The sequence below is a fragment of the Sycon ciliatum genome, chromosome 9, assembly GCF_964019385.1.
Source record: "Sycon ciliatum chromosome 9, ocSycCili1.1, whole genome shotgun sequence".
In the NCBI taxonomy this organism is placed as follows: Eukaryota; Metazoa; Porifera; class Calcarea; order Leucosolenida; family Sycettidae; genus Sycon; species Sycon ciliatum.
In genome coordinates this window covers 28,096,634-28,109,442 of record NC_088651.1, presented here as the reverse complement: position 1 = coordinate 28,109,442, position 12,809 = coordinate 28,096,634, and the positions used below count along the sequence as shown (strand labels likewise).

At 47.7% G+C, this 12,809-nt stretch overlaps 1 protein-coding gene across 1 annotated transcript; it reads left to right on the top strand.

Moving 5' to 3' along the window:
* The first annotated feature begins 1,872 nt into the window (after positions 1 to 1,872).
* LOC135824403 (uncharacterized) lies at positions 1,873 to 2,613 on the top strand. The gene has a single exon (XM_065337138.1). It carries the CDS (start codon positions 1,873 to 1,875, stop codon positions 2,611 to 2,613), a length of 741 nt encoding a protein of 246 aa, XP_065193210.1.
* Positions 2,614 to 12,809: the final 10,196 nt, after the last annotated feature.

The following is a 12,809-nucleotide window of genomic DNA, read 5'->3' as shown; positions in this document are numbered from 1 at the left end:
ACCAAATGAAACTGGTTATAACTCAGAAGTAGCGAGGAACTCGGCCATTTGGAAATAATCAGAACCGTCCACCTCTCCACAGTGCGCCCTTGGCCCACATTCACAGCACCAAGCTACAAGTTCGTTCTTGGATAGATGTTCCATAACCTCAAGCCAGTTGTCAACTTTACCCTATAAATATAGTAATATACATGATTTTACTCATTACATAGCAGACTCAGCGGGTCAGTTGTCTGATGACTGACTAACGGCATGAAACTCAGAGTTACAACCAACCTGAACGTCCTCCGCTGAGTCTGCTATGTACTAAGCTTTGTCTCTGACATTGAGCACTCTCTGCAGCTTGGGGATCAACGGATTTGTCATATACTCATTCCAATATCTGCATTACATCCGTTATCTTCCTTCACTTAGGAGGTCTTAATGAGCGAACCAGCTGTCTGGAGGAACATTTACATGTACATCTGTCCATTAACGAACGTCCTGGCTAAGGACTATGGTGTTGTGAATGTGGGCAAAAAGCGCAGTGTGGAAATGCAATAATATTGAAGGTTTTTGTGCTATACAATGTAGGTTCCTCCTCTCCATGTGTACACTACACCCGCGCAACTGTAAGTTAGGGAAAGCGGTTTGGAGAATCACACAATACTGATGGCAAACGTTTTGAACACGTTCGCCTCGTGACATTTTCCGCCGTTTTTATTAGGATTTCTCCGAAAAAGACAGCAAAGTGGGTCCGGACAAGTGAACCTGGCGGTGGAAGCACAAACTAACCATGATAGTATCAGGGGAGCTAGTATTATTGCTTGGCCCCTTGCCTACGGTCGTTCCGCATGCTCAACAATACACCAGTTGTCTCTGTGTCAACTTCAATTCAACCACTATGGCCGGAATGGATACTACTTAGATGTACAAACTTGCCCAGGGTCCATGCATCAACTCTTGCTAAGGTAAGCGCACTTGAAAATACTAGTAGTAATTGCTTGGTGTAGGTTCACACATTTGCGTTTGTGCATGATGATGACACGGTACTTCAGAGTTATGGTCGTCACGGTGCGAGGTACTCCCAAACAACACAATCAAGCCTTGCATAAAAAAACACAATCAAGTCTTGCATAAAAAGCACAATCAAGCCTTGCGCAAACAATACAATGGTGTGCCAATGTTTTTGCTATTCACTCTGATATACATGTGGATCTCCCACCAAATCATGAGTTGCATTCGAACTAAGATGCATGAAGTGCTGGGGTTCCTTCTGATGCGGAAACTCAACCTGAGGCGCAGCAATCGTGAAACTGTTTCTTTAATTGATGTTAACATCACCATGGTGATGATGATCTTGCTGAAATCACCGTGTGTTCGCGAGTGAAGTATGTTATTTTGACACAAACTCTAGTAGAACGATCTTCAATGGCGGACGCAACGAATCCACCTTTTATCTGTTGTTGAGGCCAAATTGCATGAGTTGACATATCTTTGTATTTTGAGCGGCACGATCTTCCATGATTGAGGATCACAGTAATTGTGCCGTGGACGCATTGATCAGCAGGTAAAGGGAACAAGCCAATCCAAGTCTTGCTACAACCCTCGTACCGTACACTCATTCAGATGTGTTCACTAGAGGGGCGGTTGTGGTCTAGAACGTACCACATACATGTGTGTAAATGTGCACCTTGGAACTATCCAATCGCTGCATGCGAGCAACTCAGTCTGGCGTGATCGTACTCTTAGACTTTTGGACAGCGATCAATGGCCTATAAAAGACTGGCTTTCTTTGTCTAGAATATCATAACAGTTCCTTCTAAGATCTCCTGAATACTTGTTCCGAAAGGTATTACGAGGTACCATAATTGAACAAGTTGATCAATCAGCATGGACGTGCGTTCTGTGATTTTGATGGTTGGTCTATCCATTGCTCTTCCAATAGTCACTTTGGGAGCATACGTCCGTCATGAACAATACGGAGAGGAGCTTCTGGACGCTATGAGTGACGACGAGTCAGTTGAAGACTCGGACGAAGATCGTGATGCTGGTCAGAATCGACGATTTGGTAGCTACTCCGATCTCCAGAACGGCGCTCTCTATACGCACTGGGGAAGTAACACTTGCTCTGAGGCCTCACATCTAGTCTACAGTGGATTCGTGGGAGGTACGTGGTACACAGTTAAAGGAGGCGCTGCGCAGTATTTGTGCATGCCGATGGAGCCAGAATACAGCGAGTACATCCCTAAAACTCAATCAAACTCTATTCTCCAAACCGCCGAACTACAGACGCCATCTAAGTCGATTCCTGAGTTCCATAGTCAGTATCAGAATACACCAGTATGTGCCTTGTGTCAAGCGTATGGTCGGTCCTCGCAGTTCATGTTCCCTGCTCGTTTGACCTGTCCCGCTGGTTGGACCAAAGAGTATGATGGGTACTTGATGACGGCAAAGTACGATCACCAGCGTACAGAGTACATCTGTATGGACAAACAGCCAGAGGTTATGGAGGGCACCAGCAAGAATGTCAACGGCGCTCTGTTGTATTTCGTTGAAACCAACTCCAAAACTCACGTTCCGGATACATACGTCGGCGAGAAGGAGTTGACCTGCTCAGTCTGTTCAAGGTAATTACGTGCCCATGCATAGTTCTGCTGGGTCGCAATCCTTCCCCGCGAGACTGCAACATTTTGAAGTCGCCTTTTCATTCAAGATCGGAAAGTCGTACAAGTCCATACATGTATTTCTTTTCTTTGACTTCCCTCTTTCAGCTCAACATTTAGCTATCACTCAAACATCAAACCTCATCTAGCACTCTTTTGTGACCAGCTGGTGTCATTTAGGACAATGTATAATACCCTCTTTATCTGCTGATTATCTTCATCAAGTACTTCTATAAATCACACATTGTTTGTGTTGTCACAGAGGTAGCCAAGAACGGTAGAGATGCAGGATCTCGTAATAATTCCTTTTTGGCTCCGACACTCTTCTTTCTCCTCAGCCTGAATGTTTGGTCTTCACAGACTGTTGGTGTCCTAATGCTAAGTCTGTGTGTGTATCGAAATGATGTGTCCTAATGCTAAGTCTGTGTGTGTATCGAAATGATGCACTGCATTTCACGTCTTTTGCATCCATGTTTGTCTTCGCTCCACCCAACATAAACATCGTTATAATTTGGTTGTTTATGTAACAGGTTTAATCGAACTTGAAAAGTAAGAGGCCTGGTGGAGCGTGCCTCGACCAGTTATATGCAAAAGGTGATAGTATACATGTGGCAATGGCGCCAATGAAGGTGCTAATAGACAGGCGTAAGACGCATGAGGTGCGAGGGAGTGTAAAGTTATAGCAAACAGGGGAAAACTGGTACATCATCCCCCTCCTATAGAGAGGAAGGAGCTTATAACCCAAATGCTCAAGTGGAATAGAGTACAATAAGCGCAAACACGTGCGAGACGAAAAAAGGCTTCGCACTGAAGTAACACAATAAGACGACTGAAACTCCATGCAAATTAAAGTGTAATAAGCTCAACAAATGTGTTAGGTGAAAACTAGAAGTTCAACTGCAAAACTCAGCGGGCAGAAGCCAAGATTTTGTACTTCTGAAGTGGAACAATGTCATTACCAGATTCATCCAACAAATAATGTTCAGGCTCCCAAGTGGCATCAGAGTAGCCTTGCCACTTGACTAGGTACTGAAGCTGATTCTGCCGGCGGCGGTGACTGAGAATGTTCTCCACCACATAGCGGGCATGACCATCAAGGTCCGTGATAGGCGGAGGCCTAGGCTGTCTCCTATTAGGAATAGCATTCTTCTCGTAGGCACGGAGTGCCGACACATTAAATACTGGGTGACAGCGGCTGGTATGAGGCAACTTGAGCTTGTAGGCATTCGGGCCGACCACCTGGGTTATAGGAAAGGAGCCAAACCACTTGGGGCGTAATTTATGGGATGGTCGGTCCCGAGCTTCAGGAGTCAGGAGGAAATCCCGGTAGACCACTACCAAATCTCCCACCTTCAGCTTTCCCTCGACCCTTGTCCGATCTGCATAGAAGGCCTGACGAGCTTGAGCTGCCACTAGCGCATCTTGTGAGATCTTGACCGCGTCTTGTCTTGCTTGCAACCAATCAGCTGAATCTCTGCCTCCCTGAATAGGGTTGAGGAAGTCGGGTGGCGCTCTGGCATTTAGACCGTAATTTAAGAAGAACGGTGTGTTTCCTGTAGATGATTGAGTAGCGCTGTTGATAGAAAACTCACAGAGAGGTAGGAGCATATCCCAGTTATCTTGGCTATGATTTACAAAAGCCCTCAGCTCATCCTCTACTATTCTGTTTACTCGTTCAGTTATGCCATCTGTCTGAGGGTGATTGGCAGTACTAAATGCTAGTTTCGTTCCTAAGCTATCAAACAATTCCTGAAAAAATGCTGCAGTAAATCTTGGATCACGATCACATACAATACTAGAACTCAAACCATGAAGTCGAAATACATGTTGAATATACAGATCAGCACTTCCTTTAGCGTCAATAGTAGAGGAAGTAGCTGCTAAATGCACACACTTTGTCAAGCGGTCCACAAATACATATAATAGCATCATGACCTGTATCGATCCTAGGCAACCCCATGATAAAATCCATCGAGATATCCGCCTACGGCTGACTGGGCACTGGTAAATTCTGCAAGAGACCAGTTTTTAGCTGGCCGCCTTTAACTCGTTGGCAGACGTCACATGACTTGACAAACGCCTTTACATCCAGTCCCATTCTGGGCCAATAGAAATATCTAGCGAGTCTGAAATAGGTGCAATCTCGACCGGGATGCCCCGCAGTCACACAGTCATGGTATTCTTGAAGCAGGGCGAGTCGGAGTTTGCTACTCTTTGGAATGCATAACCGGTTCTGTGGTGAAGATCTGAGATAAAGATAACCGGGTGTTTCATTTAGAAGGTAACGGTCGTGCAGATTGTCATGGCTTGAATTTTTCAGTCTCCTGATAATGGGAGCAAGATCCTTGTCGCACTTGTAACCGCTGACAATTAACTGCGCTATGTCTGGATTAATCTCTAGGGTATGCTCTATGGCATTCAACTGAACTATTTCAGAATCCCTGAACAGATCTGGATGGCGTGAAAGCGGGTCGGCAATGTTTTTCTTTCCTGGTTTGTGAAAGACTGTAAAGTCATAGTCAGCTAAAAACTCTACCCATCTTGCCTCACGCTTGGTGAGAGTCGGTTTGGTTCGTAAATAGACAACACCCATATTATCAGTCATCAGGTCAAAGTGGCGGAACAGATAGATTCTCCAGCACTTTAATGCAAATACCACAGCCAACGTTTCCCTCTCGGCCGCAGTATAGTTGCGTTCTGCAGCTGACAGTTTCCGACTACAATAGGCTACGGGATGCAAATCCATATCTTCTCCCTGCTGCAGGAGCACACCCGCCACGGCAAAGTCACTTGCGTCAGTTTCTACCGTGAAGCTTTTCTCAACATCGGCCAGTTGCAACACTGGCGCCTCGAGTAATGCTGATTTTAGAGACTCGAATGCCTTCTGTCTAGCAGCGCTCCATTCAAAGCGTGAATTTTTTCCGGTGATTTCTTCTAATGGACGAGAGATGGTCGAGTGTCGATCTATGAACCTTCGGAAATAGTTTGCAAAGCCAAGAAACTTCCTCACATCAGTTACTGACGACGGAGTTGGCCATGTTTCCACAGCACTTATCTTCTTGGGATCAGGGGAAATTGATGTGCCGTTGATTTTATGCCCCAAGAAGAGAACCTCTCTCACTCCGAATTCGCATTTAGACTGTTTGCAATACAGCTCACTATTTCTAAGTGTTTCTGGAACTGTTTGAAGATGATGCTGATGATCTTCCCAGGTCTTGCTGAAAACTAGAATGTCATCCAAGAATACTACAACGAATTTTCGGAGATGCGGTTGCAGAATAGAGTTCATGAGTGACTGAAAGGTGGCCGGGGCATTAGTCAGCCCGAATCCCATGACTCTAAATTGGAAGTGGTCGAACGGCGTATTAATGGCCGTCTTAGAAACATCCGAGTCTTGAATTCTGATTTGATTGTAGCCCGACCGCAAGTCCAACTTGGAGAAATATGCACTGCCCTGGATCGTGTCGAATAAGTCATCAATATTAGGAAGACAAGCTTTGTTTTTGATCGTAATTCTATTCAATTCTCGCCAATCGCACACCATTCTCAGAGTACCATCCGACTTTTTCACAAAAAACACAGGTGCACCGTATGGCGACTTACTTGGCTCAATGAATCCCTTCTCAAGTAATTCTGACAGCTGTGACTGGAGCTCGTCCATCTCTGGTTTCGGCAAGCGGTAGGCGAGTCGAGACGGTGGTCTGGCTCCATCTTCTATCTGGATTTCATGGTCGACTGGTCTCTTCGGTGGAAGCTCATTCGGCAGCTCGTCTGGAAATAAATCCTGGTACCTCTTGAGCAGGTTCTGGATGTCCTGTTGCTCTGATTCCTGGAGTTGTGGCCCGGAACGATTCTCCTCGTTTGCAGCAGTGACCCATGCAAGAAACACCTCGGCTCCACTCCTCAGGGCATGACGAGCTTGTCGGCCACTGATAAACATGCTTTCCACAGATGGCCGGTCGGCTGTCGGCGGGTTAGCTGAAGGCAATTTGGCAACAAAGGGCTCACCGTCCAACTGAACTTCGTTCGTACGGAAGTTGATGCTAGGGTTGTTCCTTGTAAGCCACGGCTTGCCAAGAATAGCGTCGTAGCGAGTCAGGGGATACACAGTAAAGTGCTGTTCCTCACTGAAGCCCCCGACTGTCACCTTTAGCGTGCGTGTGGAAATCTGCGGGACCTCGCTGGTCGAGCCGTCCGCCAATGTTACGCTCAGCACTTCTGAGCTTGCATCCGTGTCAAGATGATGCTTTCGAACAAAACCGTCTGCAATGAAGTCATGCGTCGAACCGGAATCTATCAGCATCACTGCACGGCGACCGCCGATCTTTCCCTGTATGCGCAGTAGGTCGTGTTCAGGTTCATTGCCGACGCTGACGTTGCTGACATGACACCTTTCTGCAACGGGACAATTTCCTACCGCTATGGGTGTCTCCGGCTCCGTAGGTTCCTGGAGAGCAACGTCTTCAACCTCCAGAGCCCCGAACCGGTTAGCGACTGGTACGGGCGTGGGTGCTTGGGTCGTCGCCAGTAAGCGCACCCCCTTTCCTACTGGCGACCAGCGTTTGGGTAGCGCTGTCCACCCTCAGTACAGTCTTTAGCGAGGTGGCCTGGCTTCCTGCAAGCAAAGCAGTGTCCCATTGCTCGCAGTTGGACACGCTCTTGGTCCGTCAGGTTGCGGAGGCCCTGACCACGGAAGCTGGGCACGGAACGCGACTCTCTACTGGCTGGTGGCCCCGACGCCGGTGGCCCTGACGACTGCTCCACGGTGTTTGCTGTCATGACAGCTTGCTCCAGGGTACGTGGATGCTCACGCATGACCTGTCGCTGGATGTGCGGCACTTGACCCCTGATGAACAGCAGCGCTCTGGTGTGGTGGTCGATTTCCGGCACTTGCAGGCTGAGGCGAGTAAAAGCAGCAATGTATGCGTCCAGCGACCGGCGCTGCGCTGCGGAAATTAGTCCCATACGCGATGTTTCCTCGTTGTGCCGTGGTCCGTACACATCGCCAAGTGCCGCTTTCAGAGCAGGCCAGTCGGAAAACACTTGGTTAGCTTCCAATGCCGCTATCAACCAAAGACGAGCGTTTCCAGTCAAAAATCCTGCCGCGTAGTCGACCCTCTGTGCCGCATTTGGGAGTGCCAACGACCATAGGGCCATGTCCATTGCAAACGTCCATTCTTTGAATGTAGCGGAATCTCCTCCAAACACAGGCGGCTCTTTCGTAAGGCGGGGTGTTGGCTCCCACCGTTCCGAGTTCGGATGTATCTTTCGGTTTCCTTGGCTAACGCGCTGAGCAGTCTTGATATCGTTTATCAGCCGAACGACGAGTACGAGGAGCGTAAGCAGAGCGACCAGAACACCTGCCAAAAGCAGAGTAGTAACCATCCTCTGCTACCAGTGTAACAGGTTTAATCGAACTTGAGAAGTAAGAGGCCTGGTGGAGCGTGCCTCGACCGGTTATATGCAAAAGGTGATAGTATACATGTGGCAATGGCGCCAATGAAGGTGCTAATAGACAGGCGTAAGACGCATGAGGTGCGAGGGAGTGTAAAGTTATAGCAAACAGGGGAAAACTGTTACAGTTTAACCCCCCCCCCTTTTAAAAAATCTCTCCGACACTTTATCTTTCTCCTTTGGGCTACTTACTTATCGACTGTAGTGAACTGTTTAAAAATCGCGTAAGTGAGGGTAGAGCTCCACGTGTACCTTATTGCATAATGATGGGCCTCCAATTCCGGTTGTGCGTAATGAATGAATTTGGATTCCTCGTTGCCACAATAGAGACCATGTTCATGTACGTTACCCCTTTGACGACCGTAGTATGGATCATTATATCCGTGCCGGTGTACAGCGCATACTTTGCAAAACGCAATCTAGAGTAACTCGACTGTCCCTTGGCCATGTCCTGTTATGCTTTGGGACGTGCGGATACGTATTCACTTTGTTGTTCTTATGGAGCCTCGAAGTTCGGGACAATGGGTTTTTCATAATGTCGAGTGGCCATTGCAGGCATACATACAACAAAACACACGAGTTTCCCTCTACCAATGATTATGTCTGGTTACCATGCGTGCTACAGAGCAACCTAGAAAACAAAAATTCTTCTCCTGCCCTGTGCTTCCACATTGGCTATCTTCCTGAAACCAGGAAACCTGCAAATGTTACCCTGGTTAACAAAAAATGGGTTAAAATCCAAGTAAACTCGGATGGAGAGCCATCGATTAAAATTAAAAAGAGGACCAAAAGTTTACAAGTTATCCGTTTTGTCCAACACTAACGGTTATAAGCAGAATACTGTTGAATCAAAAATGTGCAACAATTAGCTCAAAACTGACTGATGAGATCATGACATTCAACGACTTGATGCTTAGCTGCATCACGTCTAGAATGCGCCAACCAGCAGCCTTCCAAATTGGAAGGTTCTATGTTATGAAGTAACGTAAGAAAGGGGAAGGTGAGCGCACTCTATACGAAAACAAGCTAAACATCACAGCGAAATGAGAATGTTAGCTATGACAAGATGGTGATTTACTTATTTATTTATTTATTTCACCTTCCCGTGGCCAGAGAATATAGGCCAATATGGAGGGAGGGGGGGGGGCGGTAGCCAGCCATAAAAAGTAAAACAAAGTAAAACTATCGTATCCGTTCCCGAAGGGAACTCACGACGGCCGCTAACACCCGATACACCGTAGCGGCAGATGCAGCGCCTAACGGGGGGGGGGGGGGGTGAGTGGGTAAGTCTCACAACCACTGGCACAAGTGCCGAAAACGACCCCATTAGCTGCATCCATGTACCCCTTGTGCCTGGCCACAAGTTCCCAGTTGACTGTGGGTAGCAGCACGGCTGAAAAAAACCCGCTCCCAGGCAGGACTTGAACCAGGTACCTCTTGCTAGCCAGCCATGGCAGTAAACAAAAAACAAAGCAAAAATAAATAAATATTACACATTACTGGAGGCAAAGAGAAACAAATCTGGATGAAGAATTAGCAGTTATTAGAACACGAGCTTCATGTTGGCCTTGAAATCCTTTAGCGTACAAGACGATTTTACTGATAGAGGCAGGGCCAGCCAGAGAGAATAGGCAGCGAAAAACGGAGATCAGGGTATAAGCTGATGTTCGGGCTTTGGGTAAAGTGCAGGGATTGCGCGTAGGACGAGTGGGAAGAAACCAGTTATATTTACGCAAGTGTGGCGGGGCTTTGTCAAGGCAAATAGAATGATGAAGGACGAAGGACCACGTTGGGTGGTTGGGTGGTTGGGTGGTCGTTGTTTCGGGTTTCCATGGTGAGCTGAGGCCGTCCGGTCCCATGGTCCTTCGTCCTTCATCACCATCTTGTTACCGGTATAGCTAACATTCTCAGTTCGCTGTGATGTTTAGCTTGTTTTCGTCTAGAGTGCGCTCAGCTTCCCCTTTCTAACGTTACTTCATAACTTAGAAACTTCCAAGTTGGAAGGCTGCTGGTTTGCGCATTCAAGACGTGATGCAGCTAAATATCAGGTCATTGAATGTCATGATCTCATCAGTCAGTTTTGTGCTAATTGTTGCACATTTTTGACTCAACATTCTGCTTATAACCGTTAGTGTTGGAGAAAACGGATAACCTGTGACCTTTTGGTCCTCTTTTTCATTTTAATCCTTGGCTTTCCATCCGAGTTAAATCTGCACACCTGAGCCGTCAGCATCTTTACGGTGAAACGTACGTCGTGTGACACTACTTGTTATTGCAGTTTAGCCCCATCCCTCACACAAACAAGTCAACAAAGAGGCATCTTTGGATTGAGGAGTGCTGGTTTCGAAACAACTGGTTTGAAGCTCAAAGTAGAGCTGGTGTTAGCTCAGAGCAGAGCTGCTGTTAGCTCAGAGCAGAGCTGCTGTTAGCTCAAAGTAGAGCTGCTGTTAGCTCAAAGTAGAGCTGCGGTTAGCTCAAAGTAGAGCTGCTGTTAGCTCAAAGTAGAGCTGCGGTTAGCTCAAAGTAGAGCTGCGGTTAGCTCAAAGTAGAGCTGCTGTTAGCTCAAGGTAGAGCTGCTGTTAGCTCAAAGTAGAGCTGCTGTTAGCTCAAAGTAGAGCTGCGGTTAGCTCAAAGTAGAGCTGCGGTTAGCTCAAAGTAGAGCTGCTGTTAGCTCAAAGTAGAGCTGCTGTTAGCTCAAAGTAGAGCTGCGGTTAGCTCAAAGTAGAGCTGCTGTTAGCTCAAAGTAGAGCTGCTGTTAGCTCAAAGTAGAGCTGCTGTTAGCTCAACGTAGAGCTGCAATGCTAAATGGATGTAATATAGCGCAAGGCAGAGCCGCAGCAAATAGCTAGATAACACCAGTTGTGAGAGTGGACCCGATTAGTGGGTACGATAATTATGATGGTGTGAATAAGTTGGATAGGGAGGGATGGTGGGAAAAGAAACACTGCTGAAGCACGATCCGTTGTCTGGAAGAGCACAACAGGGCAAGCAAGATTTGTTTTTCTTTTCCGCAAAATGGGCTGGTGCCATTTGTGATTACGCAGCAAAACAAAGCGCATGACGTCAGTCTTGAATGCAGTACAAAGCAATGCAGTGCAGTGTGTGCGCTAGTTCGGATTGTTGCTAACAAGTACTAGCACAGCTAGTACACCATTAGCCCCATCCCTCACACAAACAAGTCAACAAAGAGGCATCTTTGGATTGAGGAGTGCTGGTTTCGAAACAACTGGTTTGAAGCTCAAAGTAGAGCTGGTGTTAGCTCAGAGCAGAGCTGCTGTTAGCTCAGAGCAGAGCTGCTGTTAGCTCAAAGTAGAGCTGCTGTTAGCTCAAAGTAGAGCTGCGGTTAGCTCAAAGTAGAGCTGCTGTTAGCTCAAAGTAGAGCTGCGGTTAGCTCAAAGTAGAGCTGCGGTTAGCTCAAAGTAGAGCTGCTGTTAGCTCAAGGTAGAGCTGCTGTTAGCTCAAAGTAGAGCTGCTGTTAGCTCAAAGTAGAGCTGCGGTTAGCTCAAAGTAGAGCTGCGGTTAGCTCAAAGTAGAGCTGCTGTTAGCTCAAAGTAGAGCTGCTGTTAGCTCAAAGTAGAGCTGCGGTTAGCTCAAAGTAGAGCTGCTGTTAGCTCAAAGTAGAGCTGCTGTTAGCTCAAAGTAGAGCTGCTGTTAGCTCAACGTAGAGCTGCAATGCTAAATGGATGTAATATAGCGCAAGGCAGAGCCGCAGCAAATAGCTAGATAACACCAGTTGTGAGAGTGGACCCATGAAACCAGCACTCCGTTAGCTAAGCACTATTGACGCACAGCAAGGGTCAATTTATGTCAGCACAGGCAAGCATTGTGCAGCTAGAGTTCAGTAGCTCATTACTCACCCGAGTTGGGGATCATGGCATCCATGGCACGGCAGCAAGCCGGGACGATAGCTGGCGCTTAGCGCTTGTTGTAGTCCGGATGTAGCATAGACACGCATCGCTCTTTCCACTGACCTGCCACTCGGAAGAAGGAGTCGGGGCACTAGCCATAGCAGCGGTGGTGGCTGCACCAATGTGGACCGAATGCCCGGAGTAGTTCGACTGGGATGGTACACCGGCCGCAGCGACAAGAGACCATACTGTTACTGTGAATGACTGCCTGGTCAGCTGCTGTCTGTTCGAGAGTACGAACAAGAGTTGCTCTGGTCCCTCGCGACGAGTGACAAATGGGTAGCTAACAATGGCACGGACCGGGCAGTACGGCGGTACAGACGGGCCAATGTCACCAGTAACGCCTTTACCGAATGGGTCCGTCTTGGATGAAAGCAGGAAGAGTTGCAGGCGTCCGTCACCAGGGGAGCTAGTACAGCCCCGTGTGATGCCATTAGTGAATTCAGCACACCGAAGAAATCCAAAGAAGCAGCATGGCGGCTTGGTAGAGCAGCTTGTCATGGCTATTCAGGATACTACTTTTCCGGCGTGCATCCGTCAGGTGTCGTAGGATTGGCATAGTTATAGGAAGGCGAGGGGTGAGTACAGCCGTACCATGGCATCGCTGGATGCCCTTCAACACCCTCTCCAGAAGCCACGCATCTACTAAGGGGCCGGCAAACCCATTCTCAAGGTGGGCTTTATGCACCGCACTCGCATACACAGATACAGTTCAGGGCACGCTGATCATAGTTCACGCATGAATGTGTGTCCAGGAACGATGACTCGGGCAGCAAAAGTGAGCTTCCCCAGGAGGGACTCG

Coding starts and splice junctions, on each gene's coding strand:
- LOC135824403 (XM_065337138.1), top strand. CDS start 1,873: ATGGACGTGCGTTCTGTGATTTTGATGGTTGGTCTATCCATTGCTCTT.